The 15,322-nt window shown below is 37.8% G+C and overlaps 1 protein-coding gene across 2 annotated transcripts in view; it reads right to left on the bottom strand.

Annotated features, from left to right (window-relative positions):
* Positions 1 to 15,322, bottom strand: part of TNKS (tankyrase) — a 123,000-nt gene that overhangs the window by 24,642 nt on the left and 83,036 nt on the right. For both annotated transcript variants that reach the window (XM_068137316.1, XM_068137317.1), the window contains exons 7-12: positions 14,949 to 15,015; positions 14,285 to 14,471; positions 12,296 to 12,417; positions 9,634 to 9,725; positions 9,466 to 9,544; positions 1,398 to 1,569 (exon numbers count right to left, since the gene is read on the bottom strand). In XM_068137316.1, the coding sequence (XP_067993417.1) occupies positions 1,398 to 1,569; positions 9,466 to 9,544; positions 9,634 to 9,725; positions 12,296 to 12,417; positions 14,285 to 14,471; positions 14,949 to 15,015 (719 nt within the window). The remainder of the gene's footprint in view (positions 1 to 1,397; positions 1,570 to 9,465; positions 9,545 to 9,633; positions 9,726 to 12,295; positions 12,418 to 14,284; positions 14,472 to 14,948; positions 15,016 to 15,322) is intronic.

The raw sequence follows: 15,322 nt of genomic DNA, 5'->3' as shown, positions 1-15,322 counted from the left end.
AAGTAGCTCAGCTACTAAGTGTGAGGCAGAAGTCCAACACGACATGGAAAACATTTAAAGCTGTGATCCCATGAGTTAGGTAATAATCTCTATCAAAACAACTCCAACATGTAGAAAAATATTTCTTTAATCCAATCTCTCAAAAAAAAAAAAGCAGACAGCAATATTTTCTAAATAATTTTAACAGTCATTTGCTGGCTTTGGAATACAGAGAGCACCAAGTGTGAACAATCCTATGCATGTTTTCAGCTTTTGAATCTTTCAGTCTTGAGCACTTTCATGGATATAAAAGAAAGGCTGCCATCTCTCCAAGGAAAGCAGCACAGTATGACTTCAGTGAAAATGAATTTAATTCAAAACAAAATGATCATTTTCAGAACACCTGTAAGTTTACTATTAAAAAAAAAAAATAGATTGAACTTCTATTCTCTTTAACAGCAGGGGATATGTTTACTTCCTTCTGATTCTCCTCTCTCAATACACATACAGTCACAGTGCATACCTTAAATGGGTAATGCTACCCATGAAAACAACTGTGTCAAAACAGTCCTTCCTTGCACTGCTGTAAATTGCCTTATTTTGCCAGTTTTAAAGCCAACATGGTTGAGAACACTGAAAAACACTGAAGGAAATAAAGTTTGTAGCTACCATGCATGGATCTTCTCATCTGTTTGGCTATCTGCCTATCTTTGACTACATACTACACCAATGTAAGTTACAGCTACTGATGCAATTATCCTTACCCATGTCACTTGAATTTTTGCCAGTAGGGAGAAGAGGATACAAACTCTCAAGCACTGATGTTAAAAACAATGACACCATCTTGAAGCAGTTTTTGCTTTTTAGTGCAAGATATGAACACATGGTTATCTAAGGAGTACCCCAGGTACTTTCACAATAAAATCTTTCTCTGCTGGACAAGCAAGAGATTTGAAACAAAAGTTCAAAAGCTACAGCAACTATCAGGATTTCTCTGCTGATAGCACTGTGCTTGTGACTGCTGAAGTATGGAGTAACTAACAGGGTGGCTGATGAGGAAAAATGTTTCTCACACGTTTAGCAATTTTCCAGCTGCCTTGGAAGTTGGTAACAAAAAACACCCCAAACTCTCGACATCTGCCTTGCTACAGTCTCCCTGTAAAGCAGGGAGTCTCCAAGTCTTTATTTTATTCCCAATTTGCACAAAATAATTGAACTGAGCAGGGCTTTTTTTGTTTTGTTATGTTTTTTTTCTGACAAATATGGTGAAGTACATATTCTAGATGTGTGCACATGATGGCAGAGGGGAGGGATGAGAAAACTACTGCAAGTCTCTTTCGTTTAAAAGGAAGTAAGACCCATAGCTTTGGAAAGGGAGAAGCTAAAGTTAAAATACACAAGGCTTTATTTTTACCCACCACTTAGAATCTGTTGCACTGCTTCATTTCCCATCTGTGCTGCTGTGAAGCCTTGTAAAGAGATGATGGAAGGATCAGAGCCATAATTCAGCAAAAGCCGACAGGTCTGCAAGTGACCTGCTAGTGCAGCCCTGTGCAACGCTGTTTGACCAAGTGTGTCCAGTGCATTCATCTGAAAAAATAAGCAGCAACATTAAGACACTGTTGTAATTAAAAGCCTGCACCTGTCTCAGCCCTTAATAAGAAGAGCAATAGCAATAAGTTTCCAGCATATAAATTTATCTATCAGTCCCTCTGGCATTGCAACTAAACAAACACATAAGGAAAAATCACTCCAGTGTACAGATAATTTACTGTAGATGCTTTACTGACTTTTAGAAAAGCAGGTTAATTGCTTGCATGGCTAACAGGCAACACAGGATGCCCCAAACCATTCCAAAAATAGTAAACCAACCTCTCACAAGTTCAGTAAAGATAAACTTTGTTCAAGAAAAGCAAAACTTTCACAGAAGAGAAGAGGTAAATTATTAATCAAATAATTCAAAGACCTTCCAGCTTAAAGAAAATTACCATCTGTTACCCTCAGGAAGTGAATTTACATTAGTTAAATCCAAAAATTAAAGCAAAACAAAGGTGTCAGATTAGGAATTCTATGAAGGAATACGGGGGGGGGGGGGGGGGGAAAGCAAGGGGAGCAGTTGGATACAAACAAGCCATTTCCTCCTCACTTTTCCTACTCTTACAGATGTGTCACTGGCTACAATTCTACCCAATACACGAGTGCATAAACAGATGAAATGGAATACTGCTTTCAAAGAGTATGATATAACAGAAACCCATCTGTCTGTCAGGATCTAACAGCATCTAGATAACTGGATGCATCTCCATGGATTCACTATCAGAGAAAGGAAGAAAACAATAGATAGCTTTAAAAAGCAGAATAAATACCAGTCATGAAAATAACCTTTTAAGAAGAGATTTCATACCTAGCAGCAATTCATGACAAATCTAAATGCAAATGTCCAACAGCACTTTTGCCACTTCATGAAATACAGAACTGCTCTGTGTTCTCTGCAAGCAACTCACAACCTGTTAACTTCTTCCAAGACTGCGGACCATGAACTGCATACGTAACAGACTCTGTGACTGTAAAAATCCACCCTTTTACCTTCTGAAAATCTCTGCAGTGGTAGTGAACAAAGGTTTTCCTCATTATTTCTCACCTAAAAGGCAGCCTGCAAATCCTACTACCTTTCCATGAAAACTAGTGGGAAAAAACCATTTTTAGTAAGATGCATATCCTGTAACTAAATAAAATTTAATTAGGGAGGTAACTATGTAGAAAATATCTACTATTAGAGAGTGAAAAATACTTGCAACCACAATATCAAGCCACAGGAAAGAAGAAAGAGCTACCATATAAATAAAGCAGAGTGTGATTTGATATTATCTGAAATTCTTCTATATCCCTGAAACATTCTACCAGCTGCTAAAGCAGGAATTTCTCAGATCACAAACCTCTCTTGCAGGAAGGTGTACAGGAGAATGGTTCTGCTTTCTTCTAACTGCTCAGCTCATGTCACTCTAAAGGGATTTCCCTAAAAGTTTTGTTTTAAATAAAAACTCACTGCTACCATAAATATTAACTAGACGCCGAATGTCCCAAATCCACCATTTTATTCAGATGATGATCCTCATCTGTTTCAGGACATCGGATACCTTTCACCACTGATAAGGGCACAAAGGAAAGGAGAAGCCTGGAGCTATACAAGTTTACTGATGAAATGAGTAGACAGGATGAAATGAGACTACTGGATTCTGGAAGTAGCTAATAACTCAAGGAAGAATCACAATTAACATCTTCTGCAACACTGAATTCCTGTATTACATGTTCCTATAATGAACAAACTGTTGAAGAACAGCAGCAAGATATTCATGCTGCACAACTCAACACTGGCCACATACCTGGAAAAAAATGTTAATATTCATTTGAAAAGAACACTGGCAGAGACATCAGATCCAGCATCTCACATGTCGTACGCAGGTCTCCTTTCACCTCCACATAATTATCTTTGCCAGCAATCGATTCTTGTGGCAGAAGAGTATCAGACATTTGAAGAAATGCCTGCTTACTCCTGGTACAACGAGGGCAGCAGCTGACAGAGGGGTGCATGCACCAGGTGAAGCTGTTCTTTCCCTCAGAAGCAGAATTAAGCTTTGCAGGAAAAATTCATGGGGAATGTGTTAACTATGACATAGCACTTGTCTAAAACCAACCCAGGAACATACAGCACTAAGGCTGAAGGCAACAGGTTGCATTTCCAAGTGATAATCAATTTGAGCATTAAAAATTGAAATTCAAACTGAGATGAAACTTTCACAAAAATCAAACCTGGTAAGATATATGCTTGCCCACTACTGTGTCTAAAAGCATATGCCATTTCCAATTCAAAGCTAAAGTTCAAACTCTACTTGGCAAAATGTCCGACGTGTACTGCCTCGTGTTCCAAGAAGCCAGACTAGACTGTTCCAGCTATACTAACATAGAAAAGAAGAGAAATATTCACCTGCCCCCCTTTATAAGCAGTCTGAAACTAGAAAGCTGCAACTCTGGATTACTTCACACCAAGTTTTCTGCAAGGAGTTTAAAATAACAGGTTTGAAAGCTTTTATTCCACAGCACAGTGGTTCTTGTTTCTTCGCACTCCAGCACAGAACCAGTCACTTCACTGCTTGAACTGCATACACAAAAGCAGAATGCAGTTAACAAATGAAAAGCATTTTAAAGTAATTCTTTTGGTGGAAAAATACCATTCTGTACAGTATGTACTACTGCAGAATTCCTTCTGTTCTTTCCTTTCAGCTCTTTTCTCTTCCCCATCCTGGATATATACAGTAGAGAAATCAAAATGGTCGTATGACAAACACCGAAGATATTTTTTTCCTCCCTGCACTGCTGCTGCTGTCTCGGAGCAGCATACACAGCAACTGCAATATTCTCTTAGCTGCCAGGCACTTGTAACAGCTGAGACCTGTTCAGGAAACATCCTTTGCAAGACATCAAAAGCATATCAGCTTCTTATTGGTATCAAATGCTTTAAATATGCTACTGCCTGTTGACACTGAAGCAATCCAAAATGCAACAACCTTCAAGTACTGCACTTCTCTTTGTGAAACCTTTCTAAAGGATGTATGTTTTAAAAATCACAGGTGAAGCTGTGCTCTGCCAGCTGTTCCAGTAGCAGGGTATCCTTCCCTGCCCAACACAAGCGTTCTCTGCTGCATTTGTTCTGAAGATAGTATGCAGTATTTCTTGTGCCTTTGAGCTTCACTAACAATAAACAAGATATGAGTAAAGAGAGGCTGGTGGCTATTTCAAGCTCTGTCAGGACAAAAAATGAAGGAAAAAAAAAGGAAAAAGAAAAAGAGCCTGGTTTGAGTCTGAAAGCTCCTAAATGATCCAGATATAAGTTCCACAGTTGTCCCTTTGCATAAAAGCTTAATATTAATGTCACTAAGTTTGGATGTCTTAAGGAGTGAGAAAAGCTGAACCACACAATCACAACTCTGCATGTTATGAACCATCATAGTCCAGAACTGGCTGCATTTCCAAAAGAGAATTTAGGTTTTTGATGCTTATTGTTCCCAGAGAAAATCAGACCTCTTCTGTTGGAAATGAATGTAACAGAACAAAGTTATTCAAAACCATTTAAACCTGCTCTGTGAGCCTAGTTAAGATGCTGACTGTTGTCAAATTCATGATCATGAAAGGCTGGCAACATGCTACTCCAGCACACATAAATAATTGTATTATGCAAAGATCCACAAAGCCAGGTCCCTCTAGCAGAGAGGAATGAAGCTGTTTCTGCTATGATTATGAATGGGGATACTATCTAATACGAGCCTGGAAAAGCTCGCTTTCTCTTCAGAAGAAGAGTTTCAACATTATCCCTTAGAAACATACACAGTTAAACAAATAGCATTCATAACGTCTCCACACTTGCCCAAGATACCAGTGAAACTTGCATGCTTGCAGGTCTTTCTTTCCAACAATCATTCCAGTTCAGAAAAGACTTTAATCCTTTCCTTCTGCACTGCTAGAAAGCCGAATATCTTTCTGAATATATTAGATTTCCCATGTATCTGTAAATTCAGACAAGGAGCTAGTTATAAGAGGTATCCAACTATATAGCAAAACAATAAAACAGAATGAAAGACACTTTTTCAATAGTTCACCACCTTCAAATGAATTTTGCTTTGAAAAAAGGATTTTGACCATCTTCAAAAATACTGCACTTGAATATTTGCTCATAGGTCTAACAATAAGAAAAAGAAGTTTAGTTGAGGATTCTTTAAGAATCCTCTGCTTTTAATTTTTATTACACAGTTTGAGGATATTCCACACCAAATAAGCTGCGGTGTGAAATGTTGTTTCACACTGCACTTCAGGCAAACAAATGAAAAAAAGGTATGGCATAAAACCCCACATCATTTATGATCAACATTCTTGAAGAAAACTCTAAGAAACCTCAAGGTTTCTCACCTGTGCTTTAGATCTACAGTTGACAGTCAACTTCTGTCAACTCAAGGAATAAGATAATGAAAATATCTTCACTGACCACAAACTGGCATTGCTTAGACATGCCATTCTGATGTGCACAAACAACTTCTTGACAGTTCAAATTACAAATCTAGATTATGTCCTCAGTACAAGCCAAGGCACAGCAGGACACACTGAAGTGAGCAGTCTGTAAGTATAGGTTGACTCTTTGTAATGTTCTTAAAAATATTTCTGTAAAATAAGTCTAGATCAAGCATGTTATTCAATCAGTCTTTCATTTTTTATCGTAGTCTGACGTACTTCAGAGAGAAAATGTACACAGTGATAAAATTCAGGCTAATCAAAATCTTCTGAGACCATTAACTATCTCATTCATCCTCAGCAAATTCCCTGCTTCAGCCCACTTTCAAAAAAGGCTTACTTTACACGTTACCTCACTTCTGCTGTCTGACAACAAATCACTGCTGCTCCTCAGGAAAACAGCAGAGTTTCTTCTCTACTGCTAAAACAATCACAAACCATTTCCAATCTACAAAACTTCACATGATTTTGTCTCCTAAATCCATTACTGAATGCTTTTTGTGGATCAGCTGTCTGCCTTCTGTATTTCAGAAGAAAGTTCCACAGTTTTTGAAGCCCCAGCTACTTTTTGACAATTATTACTCTCCCTATAATCAATGGTTTCCAGAAGATAGATTAAAGCTGACTTAAAACAGTACTTTTCCTTTGATGAAAGAAATGGTAGCAAAGTAAAGAAAATATGGTAGCTCTCATCCATCCACACTTCAGTAAGTATCTGAAATTGGATCACATGGGAACTGAACATATTGAAAGGAGGAAGGCTGCTCAGTGGTGGGTTGTGGGATAATACTTTAATTAATGATCTTGGTGTAGGAGAATGCTGAAGGTCATGAACATGAAGAAGCAGCAAAAAAAAATAATAATCAATATTTTTTTGTGTACTACAAGACTACAGGAAGGGTCAGAGTACTACTCTGTCATGATTATTAAAAGGGCAAACACTGTATCAATACACAATAGTCCAGCATCTACAGCAGAGATATGGAAGTGCCATTATATAAGGCAATGAGTACATGAACTCCATTTTTGTTGCCTGAGCTCAAAGATTTTCTTTGCTGCTAGCATAAAGAAGGATTATAAGGATGATTAGGAAATGGCAGCGTTCCCTTATAAGGGAAGGCAAAGTACTTGAGGCTTTTAGCCTACCAAAACAAAGGCTAAGAACAACCAGTTTGTTCACTGAAAATACTTCAGCAAAGGAAGCAGCAAAACGGAAAAGAGGTATTTAAGCTGCAGGACAGTGCTGTTTGAACAACAAATGGATATTCATTGAGAGGCTGCTATTGCAGGGGATGCACCAGCTCATGAAAACACTCTCTTGTAAAAATAATTAAAAAAAAAAAATAATCAAGGCACAGAAAGAGTAAGCATGGGGGAAAAAAAGAAAGCTTCCAGAATCACAGCAAATGGAAAAAATCAAACCCTTTATCAAATTTCAGGGATTAAAGCTGTCATGTGAAAACAATCAGAAACAAAGAAATATCAATGTTAGGAGTGTCTGATGAATCAAATGCCTCCAGTTAAAGCATGAGCAAGAGGTCAAAAGGATAATATACAAGCAAGACAAACATTTTAGAGTGATCATATATGCCTAGCTAACCAATTAATACGCCAGAGCACATCCCATCGGGGAACTTCAATTAAGACCTACCTCTGATGAAAAACTATGATTTTACAGATGAAGAACTTTGGACACCGATGAAGAGGGACTTGATCCACTACAGAATGGAAATTACATGCTTAATTTTAAATGGTCTTCTGCCCTGCACTTAAGTGATCTGCTAGATCATAAATGTGAACGGCACTCCCGGGAATAACATAGCAAGCATATACTAGGATATGAACAAAGAATGGATTTTAGTGACCACCATGTACCTCTGTTTGAATACTGTCAACTGGAAAAACAATGGAACACACTGCTTGGCATGGCTCTGTAGGTAACTCTGTGCCACTCGCCACCATCACTCACTTCACAACTGACTGCTGGATCATGATTTAGGAACCTCTGCTTCAGGACATAAAAGATTTACAAACTGTTATCAGAATGTGCTATTGACACAAACAAAATGGGGCTGTTACAGTATGAATGATGTCTTTGAGCTTGCTCCTAACTGGGATACACAGAGATATATTTTCAAGGGAGCACTAATTTAAATAACTACAGTATAGCAGCAGGCTTTCCAGAAACCCTCAGTACACAGCACCTCCTTGTATTTCAAAGCAAGCAGTACTTTGTAGCAATGCACTTGAAATTCCAGCATGTTCAGTCCAGTGCCTACCCAAGTACAATCAGTACTGAGGTATCAATTCCTGTGGCAAAATGATTATTTATTTTTTTCACTTTCAGTGCATAGGTATGCTTGTAAGAGTGAAGCTGGGAAAATGGTAAAGAATAGTTTTAATGACTAAACCAGAGACCTCTGGCCCTGCTTCCCCCCAGGAAGATTTTGTTATGTCACTACTGCATCAGGATTCTCAAATATGATAAACTCTGTCATGGTATCGTTGTTAAGCTATTTTATAGTGTCATTTAAGTACTACAGACATGAATCATCTACTGAAACCTGGCAACAGTCTCTCACACAGGCTTATAAATTACAATACATTATATACAACTGCATCGCTTGTACCTCCTAGCAGATCAAGAGTGACACACTAGATTATTACAGGTGTATTTCTTAGTTTCTAGTTTCATTTCACCTGAACGAAGGTGAAAACTCAAAAATAATAACATAAGACCCCTTAAAAAAAAAAAAAAGGCAGACAGTTTATTGTATTTAACCGACATGAAGAGAGTATCTACTGGGAAGAGTGTCTGAGAAAATTAGGTAGCTAAGTATACTTTTACCATGAATATGAATTTTGGTCCTAGAACTTGGAGAAAGATTATTCTGAAACACCTCTGGAGGATGCTTAAGAGACATCCTAAATAAAACCAGTTATACTTTCCTTTGCCTTTAACTAATAACTTGCTGAGTCATGTGTTTTTAAGCAAGTTTCATGACAGGCTCACAAATTACTTTGGTCAGCATCTATCAGTGACTAAAAGGCATGGCAAACCAACTTGAACGAGAGAATAAGAAACAAACAAGGGCTAAGAGATGCCCAGCACCAGACTACTCAACTCAGAAGACAAAGCAACAATAGACACCTAATGACCACATTTATTAGAAATAAGTAGCAAGATTCACTTAAAAAAAAGTAAGCTAGACTTCTAAAGCCTGTATTCAGTTACCTCAAGAGAAGATAATAGTTTTCAAATGGGATTCCTGAATGTCTTGTACTGATTTGATATAAACACACTTCAAGGCTAACATGAGAAGCATGAAGCAACTATCATAAAAATTAACACTGAATTTAAGCAATCTACCTCTTTTTCTTCTTCTTGCCTTTTGCATTAAATGAAATACATTTAAGGATATTTACCTTTGCTCCATGTTTATGCAGAACTTCCATGACATCGTTATGAGCTTTTTCAGCTGCAACATGCAAAGGCGTCATGAAACTGGCAGGGAGTGAGGAAAGGAAAATATTAGTGTAACATTGATAGCATGACAGTTTCTGTTGCAAAAATTAAAAATGTCAGAAACCTACTCTTTGTTTTTCTCATTAACATTTGCTCCTTTCCTGAGCAATAGCTCTGTTACTTGCTTCCGCTTGGGATGCACGGCGGCCACAGCACAGTGCTGCAAGAAAAGCAAATACAAATTATATTTCATCTACACAGATGATAAAGAGATTAAGATCCATGACTCTCTTAATCATTCTGCTAAATACCAGACTACAAAATTTACAAACAGAACCATTGTATTTCTGCCAAAACAGGTAACACACTGAACAAAACACAAGCTAGTGGTCAATACTAAATTATTCTACTCATAAAAACAAATTTCACTTTAAAGCTATTTGTCACTTATGAAAAGAAGTGGTACCTTCCCAACTACATTAACAAGGTGTCAGGACAAAAACAGCACATAAAGCACAAAGGAGGTAAAGACCGAGGGCTTGAAACAGGGGTCCATTCAGATTCTGCTGCTGTTGTCAGATTAATGGGACTTCTGGACATTGCTTTGTTTCTTCTTTTGTTTTAGTGAGTACTTAACTTTTTAACCTAACAGCAATTCTGTTATGTATCAAGTTACAAATTATGTAATAAAGAAGCAATAAAGTTCTCTTAGAGTATTTTCTTTTCTGTGCTATAAGACAGAGATGTCTTTCACCCAGTGCTCTTCAGTGCTCGCATCTGCCCTTGTGGGAACACTATATAGTTCTTTGCCAGGTGTAACTATTCTACTGCATGTGGCTCGGGTCAGCTTGTTGGTTGGTTTGTGCATTTGGCACCCAGAAGCGAGCTCTACGTTCCCCACTTTTTACTTTGATCCTCTGTGGAGACTAAACTCAATCTGCTCTGACATTTTCAACACTGGCCCTACTAATGCATTCCTGAGGCCTGAATGTACAAGCATGGTGCCAGAAAGGCTGAACTCCACGCTTTAAAATCAGTCCAGAAATGCTTGTCTCAAGTGTGGATGTCTTGTGACAGCAGACTATGAGAAACAGGAGATATTTCTGAATATATTTGTTTAAATGTTTACTATGTTTTAACCCAGTAACACATAAAAAGCAGATCATCTAAGGTCTTTTCCTACTTCATTGGTTCTATCTCCTGCAAAAGAGTTCTCAAACTTTCCAATAACAAAACAATAGCTTTTACAATGAGATGTCCCCCAACCAGAATAAGAAGTAGCAATAGTGCCTATAACCCAGTTTCAGCCTTCCCTATGAAGGAAGTGCCATGTAAGCTTCCACACCACTGTTAGTCACCAGAGTATGTCCACGTTTTGCAAAGGCAAGCATTGTAAATAAATATGACGATCAACTCTTGTTCTGAAGAGTGGCAGTATTGTACACAACAACCCATTCACATTTCCTGCCAACAGCATGAGCCAGTGTTAAAAACAATCCAGGTACTGCAATATTGCCAAACTCCTGAGCAGTGCTGAAACAAAGCAGGTGCTTGCTTTGGCATTTGTGGGGTAACTGAGCACAGCCTTCAGTGCCCCATGGTAAAGGTATCATGCTTTGAACAGGAATAAGCTCAGTTAGATTGTAGCCTCACGTGATTCTGGAATCTAAATCCTAGCACTTAGATGGGAGACCACTTGGAAATCTCAAGTATGCAAGGCAAACACTGAGAGATCACAGTCAAGCTATCACTGACCAGTGAACCAAAGACATCAGTAGAGCTAAAATACCCCATTTTTGCCTAGTCATTTCTGCAGAGTGAGCAAGCAGAGAAAACCAAAGAACACCACAGGACTATGAAGTGATCATCACACAGCTAAAGAGCTGCCACACATTAACAGCTGATTTAGTCAGGAAGAAAGGGTAACAGCATACCAAATTTCCTACTGTCTTCAAGTTCAGCCTCTAAGTAGCTCTTCTCTGTCATGCTTCTAAGTTCAGTCTAGAATGCTAAGTCCTCCATGGAGAGAACACAGCATGTGGATGCTTTGTATTCAACACCTGATGTTCTGATCACAATCACAATGTTTAGAACGCTAAGTACACAGGTGTATGCCTACAGATGAGACCTGCCACTGTGAAGAAAATGTTCCCTTGGAATAAAGTATCATAATTACAACGTAATATCGTCAGTCCCTCTCAACTTCAATATCTTCACTGCATTTGGGGTACTGGCTGTGTTCTTTGTCTCCACTGCTTCTTCAAGCAATGAGACGAGAACAGGATAATGGCAGGAAAAACTTGACATCAAGTTTCCATAGCTCATGTGGTATTGTCAATACTATTCCAGTCCTGTAAGACCCTATGATACAAACACAGCACCTATTTTCCCTACAATTTTACATATCCTATGAAGGAAATTTGTAATCCTGGTATGTCCACATAAAATGTTAAGGAAGCACTGGGCTACTGGAATAGAATATAATCCCAGAAAGACCACAGCAACCGACCAAAAAAAATAAGGGTGATGTGAAAGAAAGCAAGAGAGAAGCAAACAATGAACAGGTAATGAGTGGCTGGAGGGCTTCTGTAATCCACCAGGAAGCAAACAAAACCTGCTGAACAATTATATGGTGTGTATTCTATAACACTGATTAAATTTTAAAGTGTTAGATGACAAACCCTCTACCTTGGATGATGAATATATTTTCATAGTATAGAAATAAAACTCGTCAGCTAGCACTAGCACCACATTTATCATAAAACAAATGGATTGACTAAATAATCTCACCAGTGCAGTCTCGTGTGACTGGGGCTGCTTAAAATTAATGATCTCCAAAGCAAGTGTCTTTTTCACTTTGGCTAGGTCTGCCTCTCTGGCTGCTTGCAGTAAAGAATGTCCTTTGAATTCATCTGTTAGAGGAAAAAAAGATGCATTTAATATTCAGCAACATGTCACATTTATTAATGTTATCAGAGAAAGGTAGCTACACCCAATTAAGAAAAAATAAGAATACTCTCTACATTTCCAGATAGTAGATGACCTGGGGCACCGAACATGAAATATGGTTTACTGAAATGAAAGGGACATTCTAAAGGAGAGGTGAAGTGATTCCTTGAGTAAAATCCTTATAGCTTTCACCTTCTTATCCTCCACCCATTTGATATTAAATGCATACATGCCATCTGAATTAGCTGTGTATGGGTTCAAGTGAGCACGATGCTATCACACGCTCTTCAGGAAAAAGCATTACAGTTGCTTTTCAAAAACCTTTTCATATTTACAACTACAAATAATTCAATGTAAGCCTGAAGAAATGTGCATAATTTATATACAAAACTTAAATATAAAATATTAAGCCACTGTTCTTAAAGAAACATAACTGACTAAGCATTTGGAGCCAGTCTGCTACAAAGATGAAACAGGTTTTGATAGCAGCTCTCTCTTTACAAGTACAGAGAGGTAGTTTTGTTATTTTCAGTGTCACATCTTGTTCAGTTCACCAACTAGGTCATTTCAATTTTAAATAATTTTTAATTTGAAAGGGACTAAACTGTTTCTCCTAAATGTACAAATGAAAGGCAGATTAGCATGAATGATGTCTGATCCTGGAACTAAGGGGAAAAAAACTCAAGCTCAGGAAAAATGTCAGTATTGTACTTCTGTAAGCTTTTTAAGAGGGGCTTTTTTTTTCTCCCACCCTTGTTTGAAGATCTGGTACATCTGTGGATTTAGAAATAAAAATAACTTTTAAGTTTATATTTCAAACAGAGTTCAAATCTGTTTGTAAATAAAGCATTACTTAAAGCACAATTACAAACAATATCACCAAATAACTCGATAAGATATTAAACATGTTATTCTGGCTATACAATATCTCCCATCAACATACTGCCAAATTTGCCCTAACATTCCTATCTGTGTACACATTTCAGTAGATATTAAAGGACACAAATATTTCCCCATTCCTTTCCAGAAGGTATAAATATAGATTCACTTTTTTTTCTGCTAGCTAATTTAAACAAATGTTAAATTACTCTGCCTCAAAGCTACAGGCATTATCCAAGTCAGCACAAAATAGAAAGAAGTAGCTAAAAGGTATAAATGGCATCCCTCTTCCAAAGCAAAGTTTTCTGCTGCATGTAATCTCACCACCTTCAACCTGACTGGCTGTTATTGTGAGTAGTGCAGGATCATATTCCCAGTGTGTCAGGGGACTTATGCTATACTGGAAAGGTGACAGAAAAAAAATCAAAAGCTGATTTACAATTGAGTTCAGAGTGAGTTTTCTGTAACACCATAATGCTTTGTTTCCATGCCTGTCTTATTTAATTATCTTTTACAGTTTTTAACAATATGAAAACTAATCCCCACAAGAGGGCAAAGGCAAATGCAAATTAGAGCCAAAACATTGTTTTGTAAACAACATAAGCAAGGACTACAAAAGAAAGTCCTGGAATTTCTATCTCCAAGTTTGCATACTGAAGCTACCTACCTTCTGGAAGTTACTCTTTACGGGTAAGACCTGAATATAGAGGCTCCCATGTGACTTAACTGTAAAAATACCCATGGTCACTGGACGCAGCAGTGCCTTAAATATTTTAAGCCTTAGAAAACTAGGCAATATCACAAACAATATATTAGAGGTATCTGGGTACTCAGAGACACAGATGCAGTTACTCTGCTGCTTTGCATCTACTTGTAAAGTATGAAGCAGGAGGCCTGGAAAGAAAGCATCCTTTTACATCCACCAAAACTGTCTCTAGTCTGAACACTTACAGGTCAGTCTCTCCCTCAGCTCAGGTGTTGGAGCCATATCGACTGCACTCTTGCCATGGCAGTTGACTAAAGTGGGATCTGCGCCGTGACTCAGCAGGAGGGAGCAGACCTCCACACGGTTCTTGGAAGCAGCCTCGTGCAAGGGAGTAAATTGCCAGAGGTCCATAGCATTCACACAGGCACCATGCTAGCACAGCAAAGAACGATTTATATTAGTAAGAAATCATCTCCAACAACTAGAAGGTTACAGATTTTTGCTTCGTAATAAAAATGGGCTCTGTTCTTTCAAACATGAACACATACACAAAAAAGTAACTGTAAAAACACACGTATATAAGAACACTGTTGAAGCATGTTTTTCAGTAGAACAGATCTTTCCACATAAAAATCCAAATGAACTCAACTCTACCATCTGTCCAAAGATGATCAGGTAAGGAAAAAGCCACACATATTGACATAAGTTGCAAGGATTATGAAATATTTTTTTCCTGTTATTACACCAAAAAACCCCAACCAACCAACCAACAATAAACATACCCCCCCCAACCCACATCCCAACAAAAAAAACTGCAAAACACAACTATTTCCTACTCTGATACAAACAGTTCATATCTCATCTAACACATTTACATCTACAGTAATTACTTTCCATCTTTCTGCTTACCTTAAGCAGCAGCTCTGTAACCTCATAGTGTCCATATGAACATGCATTATGAAGAGGGACAAGACCACTATAGGAAAGAAGACAAATGACAAATTTATTTCAGCAGCATTTTCCAAGGAGGAAGAATGATCTTCCTTCTGCTGACAAACAAAAATCAGACTAAACCTAAAATATTTAAATATTCAAATATTTAAAATGTAATAGTCACAAACTAATACAGAAATCTAACCTTCCAAAACAACATGTTAGTTACAATATTCTTGGTTTGGGTTTTGATTATTTTTTTTTGTGTACTAATAGGACACAGATGTTTAGTCTACCACTAAGATTAGCATTAATTTGCTTTGAAATTATCTTTCCCTAAGCTATTGGGG

Source organism: Melanerpes formicivorus, unplaced genomic scaffold, assembly GCF_026170545.1.
Source record: "Melanerpes formicivorus ecotype bairdi unplaced genomic scaffold, bMelFor1.0.p_v2 SCAF_4, whole genome shotgun sequence".
Classification (NCBI taxonomy): Eukaryota; Metazoa; Chordata; class Aves; order Piciformes; family Picidae; genus Melanerpes; species Melanerpes formicivorus.
Note: the sequence above shows the minus strand (reverse complement) of the source record. Positions and strands in the feature narration are given on the sequence as shown.